Raw genomic sequence first — 24,333 nt, forward strand, 5'->3', positions numbered from 1 at the left:
AAATTTGCCTATCTTGCTTATTATGGTTGAGGATAAGGAATGGATAAATTCAGAGGCGCAGTAGGTGGTGCTTTTTCTTCTGTACAATGGGTAACATTACTGTGGCAAACAACTGATTGCAGCTATAATGAGAACTCCTGTCGCCTCAATCCTGAGCTTTGATTAGTGGTCTGTTATTATGCAGAGTATATTTACTCTGGTTTCAACCAACATTACATTTAATCTGAGGATGTTTAGTGTTGATATTTGGTGAAATAAATGAGATGTTCCCTTCCACAATGTGTGTCTCAATGGGTGGAATTTTCTGAGCCTGCTGGCAGTGGGAGTGATAGGTGGCTTGCACGGAAAATATGGTGCAACCTGCTTCACGACGGCACGAAGGTAGGTTGCAATTGTCCGCTCAGCGAGCCGATGGCAGGCTGCGTTTCCCGCCATTGGTCGATGTGGAGCTAATTGTAATACATCAGCATATAATTAAAAGGCCATCCTGCCAGGCTCTTTGAACCCCGCCGTATTGTCCATCCACGTCGGCGGGAAAGCATGCTGACGTGTTCCACAACACACAGGCGACATGCACTTGGCGGACTTCACTTTAGGGGAACTGAGGTGAGTGAGTAGCAGCGTCCTGTTCACAGGCCTCGGGTGCTGGGGGGCGGGGGCAAGTGCTGGCCAGCCTCGGAGGTGACTGCTGAAAGCAGGGGGAACATGGTTTCTGGGGGCAAGTGTTGGCCAGCCTCGGAGGCAACTGCTGAGGCGGGGGATGGAGGGGGCGGGTGCGGTCAAGTGTTGCCCTGGCGCTGCATCCTGTGCATAGGCAATCAAGGTGGGGGTCAGGACGATCGCAGGAGGATGATGACAACATGCAGTGAGGACACTCCATAGATCTTCACATAGCCTCTAAGAATATCTGACTCCTGTCTAGCCGAGGGCAGCTCACTTGTGTTCTATGATCAGGGCCATCTCAGAGACGCAGCCATGAAACTTTAGACGCATCTGATGCTATGTCCGCCTTCAGCACCTCAGCCCTTCACGAGCTGGTGCACAGCATCACTGGTCGCAGATGCTGGTGTGTTGAGAGCCAGCCACACCTTAAGGATGCTGAGAACACACAGAGAATGAGAGAACTCTGTGGCGCCTGCCCACTACATTCTGGCAGCAATGACCAGCACTGCCAAGGTGCAGGCATCAGTAATGTTTCCAGGGAGCATGAGGCTGAACCATCACTGTGGTCCGAAGGCTGCACAAAGCACAGGGAAGAAGCCCTGGACTGAGACACCCACCTTTTATCTTGTGCAGAAAGGTTTCACATCTGAGTGACAAGAACACTGCTCATCAGAACAAGGAGCCACAGGCAGGGAGGCATGCTTAGGAGTTTATTGACAATAGTGAACAGTATTTACAAGTGATCAACACTCGTGGCCAGGCTGTGCAACTACTTCTACCTAGCTTTCCTAACCCTGCCGCTACGTCTCGGTGCTCCCTGGACATCCACAGCAGAGATGGAGGCAGCCTGTTTGTAATGACTTTGGCGGGTGTCCTCTGGAGGGCCCCAGCCTGTTTTCGGGGTCCTGCTGTGTGGCAGTGGCGCCTTCCTCGGCCTGTGAAGTTGGAGTTGTGGAGGTTACAGGAAGAGGGGATTTGGATGGGCTGGTCACCCCAAGAGTCATGTGGGTGGATGACCATGGAGTGTGCACTTGCTGATCTGCCTCCCTATGGGTGCCTGAGGGCCCCTGGCTGACGCAGTAAGCGGAAGGGGTAGCTGGAGTGAGATCAAGCTACGCAGCACCCCCCCTCTCGTGTACACACTGTTGGAGGCCAACTACAGCATCATCGATGAAGTTAAGCCTGCATAGCAGTGCAGGAGTGACATCCTGGTCCAAGGTCTCCATGGCCACCATCCTGCCAGTGTTGACCTCAGTGTGTTGTAATGCCAGCATTATCATCTTAGCCTGAAGACGGACGGACTCCTCCGCTGTGCCATGCAATCTGAGGAGTGCAGTGGACATCCCTTCCTAATATTCCTTAGCTTGCCTTTGCAGCTCCAGCAACTGTGACATGACCGAAGTCCAGAGGCTGGTCATCTGACTCGGACTCAGCAACATTCTGGCCTCCAGCAGACCTGGGAAGTCCCTGCCTCCGTCTGCTGTGGTTCAGAAAGTGCGATGTGCTCACCAGATTGTGATCCTGAGGCTAATCTAAAACTAGGTTCCACCAAGGTGTGCATCTCTGTGCTGGTGGAGGGTATGGGTAAGTGCTGTGAAGGGACTTCAGGGAGGGTGCCTCCAGATTCCTCTTCAGAGGTTTCTTCAGAGCTTGATTGGAGGCCCTGGGTCATGGACTCTGTCGATTGTTTGGCAGATGTGCCTACAAAAGCAAAGCGAAATAATTAGTGCATGGCAGTGGTCTATGAAAGAGGACACATCACTCACGGCATGGTTGTCTGATAGATGTTGCACTGCTAGATCCTCACTTGGTAGAGCAGCACCAACTTCACGGTCAGCACAGGACCAGTCCTGGTCATTGCTGGATAGCTAGATAGCTCTGTTTTTGAATTCTGTCAGAACTTTAATCTCCGGCACCCCTCCACCTGTCTACGACCTTTCCCTCCTGTTGTGAGCCAGTTTATCCTGCATGGATAGAGATGGGGAGAGTGTATCAGGATACCTACCAGGCCAGATGTGGGTGGTGAGTGGTCCCATGAACAGGATGAGGACAATGATGGTGTGTGTGTGAGAGAGCGAATGGTGATGTCCCTTGCTCTGGCAGTGATTGAGGGCCCTGTGGTTGTGTGATGGGTTTGAGAGTCAGAAAGTTGGGAGTGATGAAAAGAGTGACTTACCCTAGCGGAACGAAGGAGATCATTCATCCTTTTGTGGCACTGGGTGGCTGTCCCTCTCTAAAGATCGTTTGCACTGACCACCGCTGCCACCACCTCCCAAGCCAGGTTGGTGACTTTGCTGCCCATCCTGCGGCCAGAGTGGGGGTAGAGCACATCCTGGCGGGCCTCCACGGCACCCAGTAGTCGCTCGAGGGACCTGTTGTTAAAGTGGAGGGGTTGCAATCTTTTTTCCTTTGTCGGCCATGTCTTCCAGGCAGCAGTGGTGAGCTGGTGGCGATGAGCGCTTTGCTGGCAGCTGCCTTTTAAAGGTGGCAGCAGGTGTGATGCAACAGCAGGGTGACGGCGAGCATGCGAATGAAAGCCCACTCGCCATGGAAACAGCATTTTTTGTGGGAGTGAATAAATAATGAGGCAGGCTCAGGACGATACAGCATGAAAACCAATCATTTTCATCGGTGGGTCGGACTCCATTTTAACGGCCCGTTACCGCACTTCATGCAATTCTGGGAAAAATTCACCCAAGATGTATTTGAGTACAAATTATATGTTTTTAAAAACCTTTGTGATTGCAAGTTGAAAATGTTGAATAAGCTGAATAAATGTTATTTTCAACTCAGGCCTACAGAGTTGCGAACTTTTGAGGTTTTTTTAAAATATTTTTTGCATTGCTAGCATGAAAGATTCTAGTATTGGTGAATGGAACACGCAGAGGCAGAAACTAAAACAAGCAGGTTAGAAGACCTTGGTTCCATGGGACATCAGCCCAGTTCTTTACATGAGTGCTTGGCACTTGAGCCCTCACCTCCTCATGCTCCCTCCATACTCCCCATGCCTACCCACCAGTATCCACTCTGGATAGAACTCATGAACCCGATAATAAGATTGGGAAAATCTTTGAGATGCTCATGAAACTGTCAAATAAATAAATAAACATTCATTCAACCTCCATTTGGGGGGGAAAACTTTAAAACCTCTCAGGAGCTCAAAACTCAATCAAACACATGCATTCAAACTTGACAAGAAAAAAGAAATCTTAATTCTATTAAGTGGTCATAAAACTGTCAAATTAAACTGCTATTCAAAAACTTATTTAAAAAGAATAATAATCTTGAGAGCGCATAAAACTGTCGATCAAAACAAACCTCACTGTCCCCTTGACAGCTTTATCAACAACCCGTCCTGGGTGCAATCCATTAGTGGGGTTTGAAGCTCAGCCAAGCATTCATGACAAGATTCAATTGCACAGTTGTGTCAGCAAAGCCTCTACAGCTGAATACATTGTAGTATTTGAAGTGATGAGACAGATAGCAATCTGTTCCACTGCTTCAAAATCTGAACAGATGGCTGAACTGTCAATCAATGAAAAGATCAAAGCATAGGGTGCAACTGACATAGTAAAATATGAATCTCAACACTCTTTAATATGGAAGAGAACTTAATTTATTATAATTTATTCTAGTGCACCTGAAGTCTTTTCCACTTTCACAATAATGGTCATTTACCTTTTCTAAACAAAGCCCTATCAAAATTCACTGAATTCGAAACGTATTGCATTGCATATTGCATTGTGGCATGTAAAGTTGGCAACACCTTTTGAATTTACCTTTAAAAAGCTCCCGACTCCAGACTAGTGTGTTCCTCATGGTTCACAACCGCCCTGAGATGCTGTGAATCATGTCGCCTACCAAAACAGGCCTGACGACATGAAACTAGTTGGGGGCGGGGGGAGGCTAAAATTCCCACCCTTGCAATGGATCCAACAAGATCAGGAGTGCTGCGTGTGGACTCACCACCCACGCCTTATTCCGTGCCACTAAAAATGCTGGTGACAGCATTGGGGGTGGGAATCCTGGAATCAGATCACCCCCATCATTTTAAAAGCCCGCCCACCAATGTTCAGACATTGATGAAGGCATGAAAATTTGGCGCTTGATCTCCACATCAAGCATTATTGGATCAGATAGACCATGGTTAAATGCACATTCAAGCTTTTTCTTACCTTGGCCCCAACTTCATTAAAGCACTAAACTAAAGGCAAAATACTGCGGATGCTGGAAATCTGAAACGAAAACAAAAAATGCTGGAAAGACTCAGCAGGTCTGACAGCATCTGTGGAGAGAGAGACAGAGATAACGTTTCGAGCCCGTATGACTCTTCGTCATTAAAGCACCCTGTACTGAACCAGTGAGATGTTTTTTCACTTCAGCCAACTTGTGGTCTCTAGGAGTGGGCATGCTAATTATTGTCAAATTAGAAAGTTTGATGCTGCAGACCAGTGCCCACTGTGAACTGAAACGAGACTCATCACACTCATTTTACATGGGTCCCTTCAACCAGTGGATAGAAGAGTTTGTTGTTCTAATTGGCTTGGGATGGATTTGAAATCTTCTATATGTTGAGAAGAATGTGAAGATACAGAATGATTTATATTCTAAACCTGAACTTAAAACAATTGATTTAACAATATTGTTGTTATTATATTATTATTGAGTATTATTCTATTTGTTTGCCTACTCCTGCTCCTAACTCCTATCTTCCTAAGTATGTACGTATCTTTGTATGTGCGTGCAATTCAGAGTCTAAGCCCCAGTCTTTACTTGCCGGACTTATTGGAGCAAAATTCAACCCCTGCCTGCATCTTCTGATTTAGAGGTGGGGATGCTACTATTAAGCCTAAGACTTACTCTATTATATAATTAATTTACTGTGACACGCCTATTAAATTAGCACACCGTGCAGCAATACAAATTAAGAAAACAACCAGTTAACTGACTCAGCCTCTGGCTGAACCAATTAATGGTCACCATTATCTTAAGCTGCGATCTTAAAATTCATGAGCCTGGAAAAGCAATAAAAATATTTATAAAAATAGAGTTAATGACTAAACTGCAACCAATAAACTAGCCGTTTTAACTTTATCGTAATGTCAAGAATATTTTGACCCGTCATACAGTTGTAAACTTCTTGGTTTATGCTTACAAGGTCAGCTATTACTGAGCAATCATTCAGATAATCCTAAACCCCAAAGCAATGCAAACAGACAAACAGCTTTCCTCAAAATTGTTTGCACAGAGAACTGTTGGTTTAAGTAGAAAGACCTTGACTTTGATATAATATAGAGCTTCAGTAAACCTGATGTAGAACGCTACGATACAGGTCTATGCCTGTGTTTTCCTAAAAAGTGACCTCTGTTATGTTGGCGTTGGGAAGCATCCAATGGAAGCAGATGAATCACTGTGGGTAAGTAGGGAGAAATTCCAGAACTGCACTGTCTAGAGGCCAGTAATTGAACCAGACCAGTCTGGAACAGATCCTCAATTCCCAGGAAATTATGTTTGGAAGTCGATCAATACAGGGAAGAAGAGAAAATAATGAATACCATCTAGAAATAGATAAGTTACAAGTATGGCAAAATGCCTAGCTTGAGAAGTCCACATATGATTTGTTTTTTGATCAAGAAAATCACCATGTGCAGATTAGTCTTATAGTTTTATCCCATCCTTGTAAACAGAGAAATATACCTCATCGCTCTTATTTTTTAAAAAATTAGGCTCATCAAAATGCAGAATGTTAGTGTTGGGGAATTAAATCCTTCCCATTCTGAAACCCAGTTCTCAATTTTAACTGATTTGTCTATTCAAGACCAAGCCAGGGCGGGGATGTTGCAAAAGAGGAGCAACAGATTTGCAATTTACTTTCCCGATCTGATTTGGCCAATTGCAATTTTAAATTACAGTTGGCAAGGACACCCACTCCAAGCTAGCAGCATTGTCTTTGATGTGGCCTCCATCCTAACAAATAGATCTGATCTGGAAAACGGTTACATCTAAACTGTTGACCTATCTTTTCTTCTCACGGAGGCTAACTGACTTAGAATCATAAAATGATATAGTGTGAAAAGAGGTCATTTGACCCATTGGGCCTGTGCAGGCTATTTGGTGTAGCTATTCAATTAGTCCCACTTCCTTGCTCTTTCTCTATAGCCCTTTACTTTTTCTCTTAATTCTTACCAATTCACTTTTGAATATTACTATTGAATTTGTTTTCACCATCCTTTCAGGCAATGTCTTTCAGAACATACATTGCTGTGTTTTTTTTTAAAGTTCATGTCGCCTCTGGTGCTTTTGTCAGTCATCTTAAATCTGTGTCCTTTGGTTACTGACCCTTCATCCAGTAGAAACAGTTTCTCCTTATTTACTGACATGAATGATTTTGAGCATCTCTGTCAAATCTCCTATTAACCTTGTGTGCTTGAAGGAGCAAAACACTAGTATCTGCAGTCATTCCAAATAACTGAAGTCCCTAACCTCTGGTACCATTCTAGTATATCTCCAAGGCCTTGACATTCTTCCTAAGTGTGGTGCCCAAAATGGAACATAAAATTGCAGCTGAGGCCTAGTGTTTTATAGTTTAACACAATTCTCTGTCTCTTTCCAGTGTTTTCTGGTTCAGTCAGTAGGTGTATTTTGAAACCTAATAAAATACTTGAGAAATTTTCCAAAGAATGAAACATTAAACCAAGATAGAAATGGGAAAATCAGTAAGGTTTTCATTCATATAATATAAAATAAAAACAGAAAATGCTGGAAAAACTGTCGATCTAGCAGCGTCTGTGGAGAGAGAAACAAAGTTAACGCTTTGAGTCTGTATGACTCTTCAGAGCTGACATGAGGTTTACACTCATGATCACTTCCCATTGGAAGTCTGTTTGTAGACATCAGCTGAGTTTTGATGCATTTGTGCCCTGCTTCACTCACCAAGGTTACTTCCTCAACTCTTCAACATGATCAGCTTATTCTTTAGTAATTTTGATTATAATTAAACTTCCTCACTACTAACTTGAGGAACTGCAAAATGACCTCTTATTGAAATCCAAGTTCAGTGATTAGCTATTAGAGCTTGGGATTTCTCTTTTTCTAGAATGGCAACTTGGTAATAGCACAGATTTTGGTCTATAATAAAATAATGTAGGCAGTCAATGAACAATGGCCGATCCACCCCTGAGAAGACCCTAGTGGTTAATTATAATGGAAACCCTGTGAACTCTTCAAGTTATATACTGTTCTGACATTTCCACTGTGATATCTTGCCTGAATAAATTCCAATTCATTATAGTTCAAACTCAATACCTAGTTGTAACAATAACTAACAGTTAACTAGCAGTAATCAAAGAAAAGAATAGCTTTCTATATACTTACTTGCCAACTTTCATGGCTGAATCTGGCACTGTACTGGTGAAACCACGCCCATTTAAGACGGAGGTGAGGAGAATTTTTTTCTGAGGATCATGAGACTGTGGGGCTCTCTTCCCCAGAGAGCAGTGGAGGCAGGATCAGTGAATATTTTTAAGGCTGAATTAGATAGATTCTTGATTGATATGAGAGTCAAAGGGTATGAGGGGTAGGAAGCAAAGTGGAGTTCAGGCCACAATCAGATCAGCCTGTTGCTTTACAGCATTAATCTGAGATTGCTACTTCTATTTACATGATGTATTCTTGAGTCCCCTCCCTCCCCATTACCAAGGCCTGTGCAAGAATATTAGGAGACCTAGGCGAACCTTCAACCTTGTGCACACAGGGCCTTTCCCCTCCCTGCCCCCACCCCATTAACTTTTGAAAATGAATGTTGTGCATTAGTATGAATAAAAATTCTGCATTTATAATTGGATTTTTTATATGAAAAAGAATGCTGTACTGATTGTGCATTCTCTTTGTTCCACACTTTTATCAGGATGCGTACTGGAAGAAATGCACATTATAATGTGTAATATGGCTCACGTGTTCCTGAAATAGTTACCAGATGATTTTATGTGCAATTTACAATAATCATTTATGATAGAGTGGTCGAGATTAAATTATATTCTTTGATATTATTTACTACTGGTTCACAGTTTTGGAATAGTCACGTAGATGTACAAATTTGTGAAACTGTCATAGGCAAAATGAGGAATATAATATGAAATTTTGAGAAATACTCAGACTCATAGATGTTTACAGCACAGAAGGAGGGCATTCGGCCCATCATGTCCACACCAGTCAACAAACATCTGACTACAGTGATCCCATTTTCCAGCACTTACCCCATAGCCTTGGAGGCTATGGCAATGCAAGTGAATATCTAAATACTTTTTAAATGTTATGAGAGTTTCTGACTCAGCCACCCTTTCAGGCAGTGAGTTCCAGACTCCCACCACCCTCTGGGTGAAAAAGTTTTTCATCAACTCCCCTCTTAGCCTTCTACCTCTTACCTTAAATCTATGCCCCCTGGTTATTGACCCCTGCAATAACCAGGGGGCATAGATTTAAGGTAAGAGGTAGAAGTGGGAAAAGTGCCTTCCTATCCGCCCTATCTATGCCCCTCATAATCCTATACACCTTTATCAGGTCCCCTCTCAACCTTCACTGCTCCAAGGAAAACAACCCCAGCCTATCCAATCTTTCCTCATAGCTCAGACCCTCCAGCCCAGGCAGCATCCTGGTAAATATCCTCTGCACCCTCTCCAGTGCAATCACATCCTTACTATAATGTGATGACCAGAACTGCACGCAGTACTCCAGTTGTGGCCTAACCAGCATTTTATACTGTTCCAGCATAACCTCCCTGCTCTTGTATTCTACAGCTCACCTAATAAAGGCAAGTAGCCCATATGCCTTCTTAACCACTTTATCTACCTGCCCTGCCACCTTCAAGGATCTGTGGATATGCACACCAAAGTCTCTCTGATCTTCAATGCTTTCCAGGGCCCTACCATTCACAGTGTAATCCCTTGCCTTGTTAGCCCTCCACAAGTGCATTACCTCACACTTTTCCAGGTTGAATTCCATTTGCCGCTGCTCTGCCCACCTGACCAGTCTATTGATATCCTCCTGCAGTTTACGGCTATCCTCCTCACGATTTACCACCCTACCAATTTTCGGGCCATCCGCGAACTTCTTGATCATACCCCCTACGTTTAGGTCCAAATCATTTATGTACACCATAAATGGCAAGGGCCCCAGCACCAAGCCCTGTGGAACCCCACTGGAAACAGACTTCCGGTCACAGAAACATCCCTCTACCATCACCCTCTGCTTCCCGCTTCACAGCCAATTTTGGATCCAACGTGCCACTTTGCCTTGGATCCCATGGGCTCTTACTTTCTTCACCAGTCTGACATGAGGGACCTTATCAAAAGCCTTGCTAAAGTCCATGTAGACCACATCAAATGCATTACGTAACACTCCTGGTTACCTCCTCAAAAAATTCAATCAAATTTGTCAAACACGACCTTCCCTTAACGAATCCATGCTGACTATCCTTGATTAATCTGTGTCTCTCCAAGTGCAGATATACTGTCTCTCAGGGAGTTGGTGGCATAGTGGTATTGTCACTGCACTGGTAATCCAAAGACCCAGGGCAATACTCTGGGGACCCGGGTTTGAATCCCACCACAGCAGGAACTAGAAATCAATTTTTTTTTCAATCTGGAATTAACAGTCTGATGATGACCATGAAACCATTGTTGATTCTCGTAAAAACCCATGTGGTTCACTAATGTGAAGGAAATCTGCTGTCCTTACCTGGTCTGGTCAGACCCACAACAATGTGGTTGACGCTCATGCCCTCTGAACAAGGATGGGCAATAAATGCTGGCCCAGCCCGTGATGCCCACATCCCATGAACAAGTGAAAAAACAACTTCCCCACCACCAAGGTTAGACTCACTGGCCTGTAATTTCCTGATCTATCCCTTCCTCCTTTTTTTAATAATGGGACAACGTTAGCATTCCTCTCTCTCTCTCTCTCTCTCTGTGTGTCTCTTAATTTCCTCTAATATTTCACAGCCCACCACCCTGATATATATACCTGCATCATCCTTTTCCATTGTGAAGACTGATGCAAAGTATTCATTGAGGACTATACCCACGTCTTCCGGGCCTACACACACATTACCTCTATGGCCCCTTATTGGCCCTACTCTTTCCCTAGTTATTCTCTTGCTCTTGATATATTGAGAAAACCGCTTTGGGCTTACCTTTATTCCACCCACCATGCTATCTCATGCACTCTTAGCTTTCCTAATTTCCTTTTTAAGTTTCCCCCCTTGCACTTTTTATACTCCTCTAGGGACTCCGCCGTATTGAGCCCTTAGTATCTGCCATAAGCTTCTCTTTTTTCCTTAATCCTAACCTTTGTCTCATGACATCCAGGGTTCTCCGGACTTGGTTCCCCACCTTTGTCTTTACAGGAACATATTTGCCCTGTACTCTCGCTATTTTCTCTTTGAATGCCTCCCACTGCTCTGACACAGTTTTATCTGCAAGTAGCTGCTCCCAGTCCACTTGGGCCAAATTGTATCTCATCTTAGTAAAATTAGCTTTTCCCCAGTTTAGAACTTTTATTCCCAGCCCAACCTTATCCTTTTCCATAACTATCCTAAATCTAACTGAGTTATGGTCACTATCTCCAAAGTGCTCCCCTACTGATACGCCCTCCACCTGCCTGAGCTCTTTTCTGAATAATAGGTCCACAACTGTCCCCTCCCTAGTTGGGCTTTCTACTTACTGGCTGAAAAAGTTCTCCTGGATGCAACTTGAGAATTTTGCTCCCTCCCTACCTTGCATACTAAAACATTCCCAGCTAATATTTGGGTAGTTAAAATCCCCTGCTATTACTGCCTTATTGTTCTTGCACCTCTCTGAAATTTGATTACATATTTAATCCTCTATTTCTCCCTGACTGTTTGGGGGCCTATAGTATACACCCAACAGCATGCTTTCCCCTTTTGTGTTTTTTACTTCCACCCATATGGCCTTATTTGATGACCCTTCCAAGGTAGCATCCCTCCTCACTGCTATAATTGATTCCTTGATCAATATTGCAACCCCCCACCCTTTTATTCCTCTTCTATCCCATCTGAATACTCTATAACCAGGAATATTGAGCTGCCAATCCTGCCCTTTTAGCCAAGTCTCAGTCATAGCTATGATATCATACTCCCACTTGCTTATCTGTGCCCTCAGCTCATCTGGCTTGTTCCTCAGGCTCCTTGCATTAAAATATATCCCATTTAGCCTTGCTAAACTCACTTCTTTCTTATCTAGCCTAGGTTTCCTCTGTCTTCCAGATTCACTCACTAGCAGTTGAACTTCTAATTCCATTTCAGCTTTTCTCCCCTCTGATCTACTTTTCAGTATCCCATTCCCCTGCCGATTTATTTTAAATCCACCCCGAAAGCATTTGCAAGTCTCCCCGCGAGGATGCTGGTCCCGTTCCTGTTCAGATGTAACCCGTCCAACTTGTACAGGTCCCATCTCCCCCAGAAACAGTCCCAATGCCTCAGGAATCTAACGCCCTCCCTCCTGCACCATCTATCCAGCTACGCATTCATCTGCTCTATCGTTCTGTTTCTATACACTCTACTGTGTGGCACCAGGAGCAATCCGGAGATTACTACCATTGAAGTCCTGCTTTTCAATTTTCTACCTAACTCCCTGAAGTCTGCTTGGAGGATCTCATTTCTCTTTTCTCCATGTCAGTGGTCCCAACACGGACCATGACCTCTGGCTGTTCACCCTCCCCCTTCAGAATGCCCTGCAGCTGCTCTGTGACATCCTTGGCCCTGGCACCCGGGAGGCAACATACCATCTTGGAGTCACATCTACAGCTGTAGAAGCATCTGCCTACTCCCCTCACTAACGAATCCCCTACTGCTATTGCCCTTCCACGCTTCTTCCTCTCGCCCCCCCCAACCCCGAACAGCTGGACCACCCATAGTGCCATAGCCTTAGCTCTAGTAGGCCTCCACAGAGGAATCGTCACTGTCACCATTTTTCAAGGCCGACAAATGGTTTGCAAGCGAGATGCACTCAGGGGATTCCCTCACTACCTGCCTGGTCCCCTTCTTCTGTCTGGCAGTCCCCAATTTCCTCTCTGCTTGCACTTCCTTAAGCTGCGGGGTGACCACATCCTGAAATGTGCTATCCATGAACCCCTCAGCCTCGTGAATGCACCAAAGTGCCCCCAGCTATCAGTCAAGCTCCAAAACCCGGAGCTTCAGTTGCTCCAGTCGGAGGCAACTCCTGCACACATGGTCATCCAGACCGGCAGGAATGTGTAGGATTTCACACATAGCGTAGGATGTGCAAATCATGCGACTGAGCTCCCCAGACATATCTTAACTAAATAGAATAAAGGCAAAATACTGCGGATGCTGAAGAAGAGTCATACGGACTCAAAACATTATCTCTGTCTCTCTCTCCACAGCTGCTCAGACCTGCTGAGTTTTTCCAACATTTCTTGTTTTCGTTAACTAAATAGAATATGGACCCTTGCTTTTATTTTGCCTTTACTCCTACTTGATATATTTTTTTTGAAAAATATACTTTATTCATAAAATATCTGGAAGAACATTACAAAACATTTCTAAATCACCATTACAAAAAGTGCAATCAAATGCAACTTTTACACATGGATCAAGAGGTGCTTCAATACAATCAATGAATATTACAATCATTTCAATATGGTCATTACAGACAGTCAGACAGTGCAATGGTGTTGGAGTTATCAACATACATCATGTTGCACTCTGAGGTGCTGCAATACAATTATATTACTATTCAATGCATACATTCATTGTGAGCCGTACAGCCCGAGGGGTCTATACCTTTCCCAGCCCCTCGGTGCACTATGGCAGAAAGGTCTTAGACAGCGACCCTTCCCCATTGCGCCTTTGCAGCGGCTGCCCCAAGCTTTAGTGCGTCCCTCAACACGTAGTCCTGGACTTTGGAATGTGCCAGTCTGCAACACTCGGTCGGGGACAACTCTTTGCGCTGGAAGACCAACAAGTTTCGGGCAGACCAAAGAGCGTCTTTCACCGAGCTGATGATCCTCAAGCTGCAGTTGATGTTTGTCTCGGTGTGTGTCCCTGGGAACAGCCCGTAGAGCACAGAGTCCTGTGTCAAAGAACTGCTCGGGATGAACCTCGACAGCAACCACTGCATCTCTCTCCAGACCTTCTTTGCAAAGGCACAATCTACAACGAGGTGAACAACGGTCTCTTCCCCACCACAGCCATCTCGAGGGCAACGTGCCGAGGGGGTGAGACTCCTGGCGTGTAGGAAGGATCTGACGGGGAGGGCCATTCTCACCACCAGCCAAGCCACGTCTTGGTGCTTGTTGGAAAGTTCTGGCGATGAGGCATTCTGCCAAATGACTTTGACAGTCTGCTCGGGGTACCATCCCACAGGATCCACCCTCTCCTTTTCCCTCAGGGCCTCTAAGACGTTACGTGCCGACCACTGCCTGATGGACTTGTGGTCAGAGGTGTTTCTCTGCATAAATTTTTCCACGAGGGACAGGTGGTACGGCACGGTCCAACTACTTGGAGCGTTCCGCGGCAGCGTGGCCAGACCCATCCTTCGCAACACCGGGGACAGGTAGAACCTCAGCACGTAGTTACACTTGGTGTTTGCGTACTGAGGGTCTACGCACCGCTTGATGCAGCCACACACAAAGGTGGCCATCAGTATGAGGGCGATGTTGGGCACGTTTTTTCCCCCTTTATCTACAGGCTTGTACATCGCGTCCCTGCGGACACGATCCATTTTTGATCTCCAGACAAAACGGAAGATGGCTCGAGTGATCGCCACCACGCAGGAGTGTGGAATGGGGCAGACCTGTGCCACGTACAGCAACAGCGAGAGTGCCTCACACCTGATGACCAGGTTCTTACCCGCAATGGAGAGGGAGCGTTGCTCCTACATGCCCAGTTTCCTTTTCACCATAGACACTCGCTCCTTCCAGTTTCTAACGCATGCCCTGGTCCCTCCGAACCATATCCCCAGCACCTTCAGGCCGTCAGCCCTGACAGTGAAGGCGACAAAGGATCGGTCAGCCCAGTTCCCAAAGAACATGGCCTCGCTCTTCCCACGATTTACCTTGGCTCCCGAGGCCAGTTCGAACTGGTCGCAGATGTGGATCAGTCTGCGCACCGACAGCGGATCCGAGCAGAAGACGGCGACATCATCCATGTACAGGGAGGCTTTGACCTGAGTGCCTCCACTGCCTGGGATCGTCACTCCTCTTATGCCCGGATCCTTCCTGATGGACTCAGCAAAGGGTTCTATGCAACACACGAAAAGAACAGGCGAGAGAGGACAGCCCTGCCTGACTCCAGATTTAATCGGAAAGCTACCTGTTTCCCACCTATTGATTGAGACTGCGCTACTGATGTTAGTGTAGAGCAGTTGGATCCAATTTCGAATTCCCTCCCCAAACCCCATTTTGGACAGCACATCCACCATGTAGGTGTGCGATATTCTGTCAAAGGCCTTCTCCTGATCCAAGCTGATGAGCCACGTGTCCACACCCCTGTCCTGTACATATGCAATCGTATCCCTGAGCAGCGCGAGGCTGTCAGAGATCTTCCTGCCCGGCACAGCTCAGGTCTGGTCAGGGTGGATCACCAATTCCAGAGTGGATTTGACCCGATTGGCGATGACCTTGGACAGAATCTTATAGACCACATTCAACAGTGAAATGGGTCGCCAATTTCTAATTTCCTCCCTTCCCCCCTTGTGCTTGTAGATGAGGGTGATAATGCCTTTCCTCATGGATTCTGACATACTGCCGGCCAGGAGCATACTCTCGTACACTTCTAGCAGGTCTGGGCCGATCCAGTCCCACAGAGCCGAATACAACTCCGCCGGCAAGCTGTCGCTTCCGGGAGTTTTACTCTTCTCGAAGGACTCAAGGGCCTTAGTCAGTTCGTCAGGAGTTAGCGGTTTTTCCAGGCTCTCCCGTGTACTGTCATCTAAGACCTCCGTGATAGAGGACAGGAAGGACTGGGAGGCCGTGCTGTCCGTGGGCTTCACGTCATACAATCCGGCATAAAAGGATTTGCTGATCCTCAAAATGTCGGACCGTGATGACTTTACTGAGCCGTCTTCTTCCTTCAGGCTGCTGATCACAGAGCTCTCTCTGTGTACCTTTTGGAAGAAGAAACGTGAGCACGTCTCATCCTGCTCCACGGAGCGGACTCTGGAACGGAAGATGATCTTGGAGGCCTCCGAGGCAAAGTGCGAGGCTTGCTGGCTCTTCACCTCTTGGAGCTCCTCCTTGACATCGACCCCCATCGACTGCAGCCGGAGCAGATTCTGCATGTTTTTCTGGAGTCGGGACATTTTCCTCTGTTCCTTTCTAGCTTTCTGGGTGCCTTTGAGGATGAAAAACCTCTTGATGTTTCCCTTGATCGCTTCCCACCAGTGTGTCAGGGACTCAAAGAGGGGTTTCACGGTTCTCCAACCTTTGTAATCCCTCTTGAGCTCCTCAATGTTCTCTGGGGTCAGCAGTTGCACATTTAGCTTCCATGCCCCCCTGCCCACCCTCAGGTCCTTCTCCAAGTGGCAGTCCGCCAGTAGGAGGCAGTGGTCAGAGAAAAACACCGGCTTGACGTCGGTGGATCTGACTGTGAATGCACGGGACACAAACAGGAAGTCTATCCTGGAACGAATGGACCCGTCTGGCCGCGACCAGGTGTATCTACGCTGCGCTCCGTCTGCAGGGTTGCTGAAGACGTCGTGCAGCTTGGCATCCTTAACTGTTTCCATCAGGGATCTGGACGTAGCGTCCAATCTGCTGTCGGCCCTGCTGGATCGTCCAGCCGCATCGATGATGCAGTTGAAGTCACCGCCCAGAATGACCGGCCTGGAGGTCGCCAGCATCAGTGGGAGCTGCTGAAAAACCTCCAGCCGCTCAGCCCCTTGTGACGCGCCATACACGTTAATTAACCGGAGTGGAGCGTTCTTGTACATTATGTCTGCTACGAGGAGTCGCCCGCCCACCACCTCCTTAACCTCGGAGATGGTGAAGTTGCCTCCCCGCAGCAGAATACCCAGGCCGGAGGAACGAGAGTCGTTTCCGCCCGACCAGATCGATGGCCCATGGGACCACCATCGTGACCATTGCCTGTAGGAGCTGAGGTGCGGTATCGCACACTCCTGCAGAAACAACAGGTCAGCTTTGACCTTGGCAAGGTAGTCCAAGGTCGCAACACATCGCGTAGTAGATTTAATGCTACGCACATTTATGGATACAATCTTTAAACCCATTTTAAAGCATTTATTCTCCTACCAAACCCACTGTCTCTGAGAGTCCCAGACCTTTAGTCTGCTCCTTCATACCCGTTGTGAGCTCAAATTCCTTCACTTTGGATGGGCTGAGGTAGATCTCCTTGGCAGTGTTCTGCTCAGGTGGCATCTGGAGGTTCGCGTAGAGAGCGGGTTTTGAGATGACCTTTGCTGGAGAAGCTTCTCCAAAACTCACCCCCTCTGGGGTGTTGCTGTTCCCGGCTTCCTGGAGCTGGGGTGCGATGATTGCCTCACTGCTCCCAGATTCCAGGGGCTGTGGTGCACTGGCCTCCTCAGATTGCAGGCAAAGTTGGGGTGCGCTGGTCTCCTTGTTGTCTCCAATGTTCTGGAGCTCGGGTGTCTCGTCCTCCAACGCCCTGGAGCTTTGCCGCCTCTTCTGTCGGTGCCGCCCTGGCACTTCTTCATCCGAAGAGCTGCTGCCTTTGTCATCCATGTCGGATGGGAGACGCCGCTTGCCGCTTTTCTGGGAAATGGCTTTGTTTCTTCTTCGCTCCTTCTTCCTTTTGGCGTTCTTCACCGTCTGCCACTCCCCCTGCTGCTTTTCCACTGCTGCCTCCTCCTCCATTGATTCGCTGTCCTGAGGACTGGGAGGTTCAGGGGGTAGTGCTGCTGATTGGCCATCTGCTGCCTCAATCTCTTCCTCCACCTTGTCTCTCTCTGTGTCCTCCTTTGTCCCGTTGAGCTCCCTGGGGGCCTTGGTGGTTGGAGTGACACGAAGCATTTCTTCTGCTTCCCCCTCGTTGGCTTTGGCTGCCTGTGCGTAAGTACGGCAGCGTTTGGGGCAGGTCCTGTAGAGGTGACCTGCCTCGCCACACAGGTTGCAGCACTTGGCCTGTTTGCAGTCTTTTGTCTGGTGCCCTTCCTGTTTGCAGATCTTGCAGAGGGAGGCGCTGCAGTTGGCCGCCACATGACCAGCCTTGCCGCATGAGCGACAATGCTTGGGTTGCCCAGCGTAGACCAGGTAGCCACGGTTTCCCCCGATAGCGAATCTGGAAGGAGGGTGGAAAATGGCTCCCTTACCATCGGTCTTGAGCGTGACCTTAAACTGGCGTTTGCCTGTCCAGATCCCCAACTCGTCTCGAATCTCGGTGCCGCTCCCCACCTTATCGAAGTACCTGGTGAGGAAGGTGACCACGTCGGCGACAGGGACGAAGGGGTTGTACAGACGCACCATCACCACACGTTCCCGTTGCAACGGCAGAGAAAAGAGCGGCTCTGCCGTCAGGATCTTCATCTCCGGCAGGTCTCTTTTCTCCTCGAACACCTTCAGGAGCTTGACGCAGTCTGCCACCCACTTGAACGTTACGTTGAAAAAACCAGCTTTGGGGAAGTCCTGCAGGGATACGATCTCCGGAGCTTCGAAGCCACACGCCTTCAACAGGATCCTCCTGGCGAAGAAGACCCGATCCATAGGTGATCCTCCTTCGCTGTCGTTCACCGTGACTCGGACGGTGATAGGTAACCCATGGTATGGATTTCGATTGGTTATAGCCTTTGCTTCCCGACCTTGCCTTGGCAGGATCATGGTGTCTCCCCTGCCAGGTAAGTCCCAGGATCCTCCTCTCGCACACTCCTCCTCTAGGTGCTGCTGACTGCCTGTCCCAGGGTCCTCCGTTCGCGCACTCCTCTGCTGCTGACTGCCTGTCCCAGAGTGGTCCTCTCGCACTCTCCCCAAATACTGCAATGTTAATGCGTGGAAATCTATATGCATGTTAATATAACATGGATATCATCAGTAGATCTGGACCTTTCATTTCCATTGCTGAAGCCTGTTTGCTTGCATATGTAGATTCATACATACAAATTAGGAGCAGGAGTAGGCCATTCTGCCCTTCGAGGCTGCTCCGTCATTCAATATGATTGTAGCTGATCTGATTGTGGCCTCAACTCCACTTTGCTTCCTACCCCCTATACCCTTTGACTCTCTTGTCAATGAAGAATCTATCTAATTCAGCCTTAAAAACATCCACTGATCCTACCTCCAGTGCTCTCCAGGAAAGAGACCTCTGCAGACTCATGATCCTCTGAAAGAAAAAAATTCTCCTCATCTCCGTCTTAAATAGGGAAACCCCTTATTTTTAAAATATGTCCCCAAGTTCTAGAATCTCCCTGAAGGGGAAACATCCTGTCAGCATGCACCCTGTCAAGTCCCCTCAGGATCTTATGTTTCAATAAGATCACCTCTAATTCTTCTAAACTCCAATGGATACAGGGCCAACTTGTCCAACCTTTCCTGAAAAGATAACCCCCTCATCCCAGGAATCATTCAAGAGAACGTTCTCTGAACTGATTCTAATGCAATTGTCCCCTTTCTTAAATAGGGAGACCAAAACTGTGCACAATACCCCACATGTGGTCTCACCAATACCCTATTCAACTACAGCAAAACATCCCTACTCTTATATTCCATTCCCCTTGCAATAAACACCAACATTCCATTTGCCTTCCTAACCACTTGCTGTACCTGCATACTAACTTTTTGTGATTCATTTACCAGGCCACCCAGATCCCTCTGTACTTCAGAGTTCTGCAATCTCTCTCTAATTAAATAATATGCTGCTCTTTGTCCTTCCTGCCAAAGTGGGCAAGTTCACATTTTCCCACATTATACTCTATCTGCCAATTTTCTGCCCCCTCACTTAAGTCTGCAAAGGGATATAGATAGATTATGTCCACTTCACAACTTACTCTTCTAATTATTTGTGTCATCTGCAAATTTAGCAACCATACATTCGGTCCGGTCATCCACGTCATTAATATAGGTTGTAAATAGTTGAGGCCCAGCACTGGTCCCTGTGGCACTCACTTGTTACATCTTGCCAACCTGAAAATGACCCATTTATGCCTACTTTGTTTCCTGTTAGCTAACCAATACTCTATCCATGCTAATGTGTTACCCCCTACACCATGAGCTCTTATTTTGTATAGTAACCTTTGATGTGGCACGCTGTCAAATGCCTTCGGGAAACCTAAGTACAGCACATCCGCAGGTTCCCCTTTATTCACATTACTTGTTACTTTCTCAAAGAACTTCCTAATAAATTAGTCAAATGTGATTTTCCTTTCACAAAATCATGTTGCCTCTGATTACATTGAGATTTTCTAAATGCCCCTCTATAATCTCCTTAATAAAAGATTCCAGCAATTTCCCTATGATAGATGTTAAACTAAATGGCCTGTGGTTTCCTGCTTCCTGTCTACCCCCTATCTTAAATAGAGGAGTTACATTTGCTACTTTCCAATCTGATGGGACCTTTCTAGAATCTAGGCAGTTTTGGAAAATTAAAACCAATGCATCTGCCATCTTAACAGCCACTTCTTTTGTAGTCCATCAGGACTTAGGGGCTTATCAGCTTTTAGTTCTAATAATTTTCTCAGTACCCTTTCCCTGGTAATTGTAATTGTTTTAACTTCCCTTTCATCTCTTGATGTACAATTCTCTACACTGAAGACAGATGCAAAATATCTGTTCAATTCATCTGCCATTTACTTATTTTCCAATATTAATTCCCTAGATTTCCCCCGTATAGGACCAGCCTCCACTTTACTTACGCTTTTCCTTTTTAAATACCAATCCAAACTCTTACTGTCTGTTTTTATATTTCCAGCCAGCTTTCTCTTGAACTTTAATTTCTTCCTCATTATTAATTTTTTTTGCCATTCATTGCTTTTTTGATATTCTGCCCAATCTTCTAACCTGCCACTAATCTTCACAGAATTGTATGCTTTTTTAATTTGGTACTACCTTTAACTTCCTTAGGTAGCCACAGATGGTGCATCCTTCCCATAGAGACTTTCCTTCTCACTGGAATGTATCTTTGCTGAGTGTTACGAAGTACAGTCAACTCTCATCATTCGCGACCCCCTCTATCACAAATTTGTTTACTCGTGCAAATATGCATGTACACCAAATTGCGGCTCGTGACCCCAAAACGTCACTCGTGCAATTTAGAAAACTAAACTTGTACGTTTCCCATGTCTTTCCCGCACAGAAAGTGCACACTACATGTGTGCATGCGCAAGTTCATCGTTCACAGTTTCAGCCTTTGAGATTCCACAGGAGTGTAATCCCCACAAATGACGGGATTTGACTGTATCTCCTTAAATGTCTGCTACTGCATCTCTACTGACTTATAAACTGGTAACTAAGTTAGGGAATAAATAGTTCATTCAGTTTTTTTGCAACCCCTCCCAAATTTTGCTATTCTAGACGACCGCCTAGTTTGCCTAGTGGTTCAATTGGCCCTGCCCCTTGTATTAGACCACAGTCGAGCAGTTTTCTGAGGTACAGAGCAAGCTATAGTGACGTAGAGATAAGCACATTCACCTCATGTTTCCACCATTTACAAATTCAGTTATTTGACAGGACCCCCAAATGCAGGCCGTCTCTCTTTTACTGGCACAAAGAGAAGTTTAAAAGGATGATGCAAAGTGCAACTACGCCCTCAGGTTTCAAATCTGTGCAAGCCCGTTACCACCTGCAGCACTGTAGAATATCAGGTGGAGCCTGTCTCTCAAATTGTAATCTAGTGCCATGAATATCTGACATCATGGGTAAAGCAAGTTGCTATTTTAAAAACACAACTTTTGGTGTGTGTTTATAATTAAGAAACTTTCCAAACTGCTTGGTTGAAAACCAGATTGGTGGAGGTACTGTTACATTATTAAAAACGAGAAACCTACTTGAAAGAACCACTATTCAAGAAGTTAAGTATTTCTAGGTTTCGAAGTGGTTAAACTATTGATTCTTGAAAAAGCTATGTCTCGCTGGATGGATAGTTGAGATTTTTAGCAGGGCTGCTGGATGTGTCTGGTGAATCCTCTGCAGTTTATGCTCTGGAAATGCTCTGTGATTTATAAAAGTAATCATCCACCAACATTGTGAAGTAAAAGGCAAACTATGAATGCTACGAACTTGAAATAAAAATAGAAAATGCTAGAATTGGCAGCATCTGAAAGGAAAAGAAAGTTTAGCATTTCAGATGTAATCTTTAATTGGAACTGACATAAACATCAAAGGGATAAACATAGAAAAATAAACTTATTGCCTATCTGTTCTCATGAAACATTAACCTATCTTTGCGATGTTGACCTGCGTGAGATGCAGCCCAGTATTTGTAAAGATTCTGTGATTGTGTACTAAATGTATGCTTCAGATACTCTCACGAGACATCTTTTATTGTGGTCTCTTTAATTCTAGCCCTTCTGGGTCCCCGACCAGCATTGGCTATTTCCCAACACCTGCCGCTGTTCCAACCCAGCCTGGCACCATTGTCAGGATGCAAGGACTAGCTTACAACACAGGAGTCAAGGAAATCCTTAATTTCTTCAGTGGCTATCAGGTCAGTAGCTTACTGAAAAGCAATTTAAGTCAGATTGTGGAACTTGCAGCCAGTTATGCAAGGATAAATTTAATTTCTTCTGCAAAGAACCAATTTGCAGAACACCCAGAATCTCCGTCATATTTGGATCCATAATTCCAGTTTAGCTACTTGTATAAATTGTGCTGAAAAAAATATTATTGGTTTTCAGGAATGTTGCATGTTTGATCCTCTGTTTGTGTTGAGTTAACTGATCTCAGCTGACTACAGTATGCGATAAGACATCACAGATGGCCCCTGTGCCTGTGCAAGGATCACAATCTGGGGTTCTCTGCAATTCAGCTTGATTGTGATATCTGCACTGTTGATTGGCCTGCTGACACACTCAGTCCTGGCTTATTCATGATGAATGTCCAGTTGGGTGGGATATTGGAGGGTTCCCAGCACTTGGGGAACATATATTAATAGTCATCCTTAAGAACAGGAAGGGAAAATGGAAGGAGAAAGAGTTGTTGAATAATATTTACATTTTAATGGATAGTTCATTGGATTGATAGTGATGCAATGACAGGTTTATTCACTGAGGAGCTCCGTTCACAGATTTCAAAATTCTGGCTCAGATTTGATTGAAAACACAAAGTCTTTATTGCCATCTGTCAACAAATTTTGGAAACTAGTTGCTAAACTAATCAACAGATTTTGTTAGTGGCAAATGTTTGCTGTTAAGTTTTCTGTATTCTTGCATAAGCCAGGTATTCTAAAAAATAAATTCTGCAGCTTGCCAATATCAAACTGATGACCAAAAATGAGTTGTACTGCAGCCAGACTACAGTAAAAAAAAATGTATTTCCCCATTTATGAATTGTTCAAATTCATCAAAAAACTTGACATAACTTGAATGTAGATCGGTGACAATAGGATTGAGTTCCATACACTGCGAATTTGCCCATTTTATAAATGCTATTCATTTGATTTTTTTAACTAGTTTTTAGAAATACAATATGCATTTGAATTGGAACAGAACAAGAAACATAATTATGGCATCAGTGGATATACAAAGGATGATCAGAGATTACCTGTCACGATGCTCATATTCACTTAAATTTCTAATGACCTGTGGTATATGTTACATCAGCATGTGTGAACTTCAGTCAACAATAACAGTTGTAATACCATCCCTTTTAGCCTATTTACAGAAATATGATAGCGAAATTAATATTTTCCATCAGTCATATAATTTCATATTTACAGCGCATAACACTACTGGAGCACTAGCCAACTGAAGACTTACAGCAGTATGACTTTAGGCATTATGTTTGTCTTTTTATTAAAAAAAGGTGGGATCCTCAGGCTGCATTGTATTTGCCCTACCATTGCTCCTAACTAACAATGGGAAATGTTTGCAGAGGGTAATTACCGTACACTGCCTCCTTGACCCACAATTTATTTGAAGTAACCATAAGATTATCAACTACTGCTACTAGTCTAAGTAGCCATTCTTTCATGTGCTTATCTAAACAGCAGATGTTGACTACTGGACCTGATAATATCAGTTGCCAAAGTTTGTTATTCAAACATACTTTCCAGTGACTCTTATTGGAAATGTAACTGGAAGTAGGAACATCTGCTGATTGTTCCCTGGTTTGAGCACTTTTAAGACCAATCCCTATTAATCTATACAGATCAACTGATCTAGTTCAAACTAGAGATTGAACCTAGATCCTTTCTAGTGTGTATTATACAATGCCACTCTACAAAGTGCATTTGATCACTGTTTGTGTTGCTGATTGTGTCATTGCATCCACCATCATTAAGCAGGATAAAGCGTTTTGAAATCCCTCAATGATGACACCCCATTATGTACCTGGGAAGAATTATAACATACTCATTTTAGGGAGAGACAGTGATGTAATGGTAATGTCTCGGCACTATAATCCAGAGGCCCAAGCTAATGCTCTGGGGACACCGGTTCAGATCCAGCCAAGACAGCTGGTGGAATTTAAATTCAATTAATAAAATCTGGAATTGAAAGCTAGTGTCAGTAA

General features: G+C 45.3%; 1 protein-coding gene across 5 annotated transcripts in view; it reads left to right on the forward strand.

Annotated features, from left to right (window-relative positions):
• esrp1 (epithelial splicing regulatory protein 1) overlaps positions 1 to 24,333 on the forward strand; it is a 129,455-nt gene that overhangs the window by 79,848 nt on the left and 25,274 nt on the right. For 4 of the 5 annotated variants that reach the window (XM_078540779.1, XM_078540776.1, XM_078540775.1 and 1 more), the window contains exon 14: positions 22,168 to 22,309. The exons of the other annotated variant lie outside the window; for it this stretch is intronic. In XM_078540779.1, coding sequence (XP_078396905.1) covers positions 22,168 to 22,309 — 142 coding nt within the window. The remainder of the gene's footprint in view (positions 1 to 22,167; positions 22,310 to 24,333) is intronic. 5 annotated transcript variants of the gene reach the window in all.

The sequence above is a fragment of the Cetorhinus maximus genome, chromosome 4, assembly GCF_964194155.1.
Source record: "Cetorhinus maximus chromosome 4, sCetMax3.hap1.1, whole genome shotgun sequence".
NCBI classification, from domain to species: domain Eukaryota; kingdom Metazoa; phylum Chordata; class Chondrichthyes; order Lamniformes; family Cetorhinidae; genus Cetorhinus; species Cetorhinus maximus.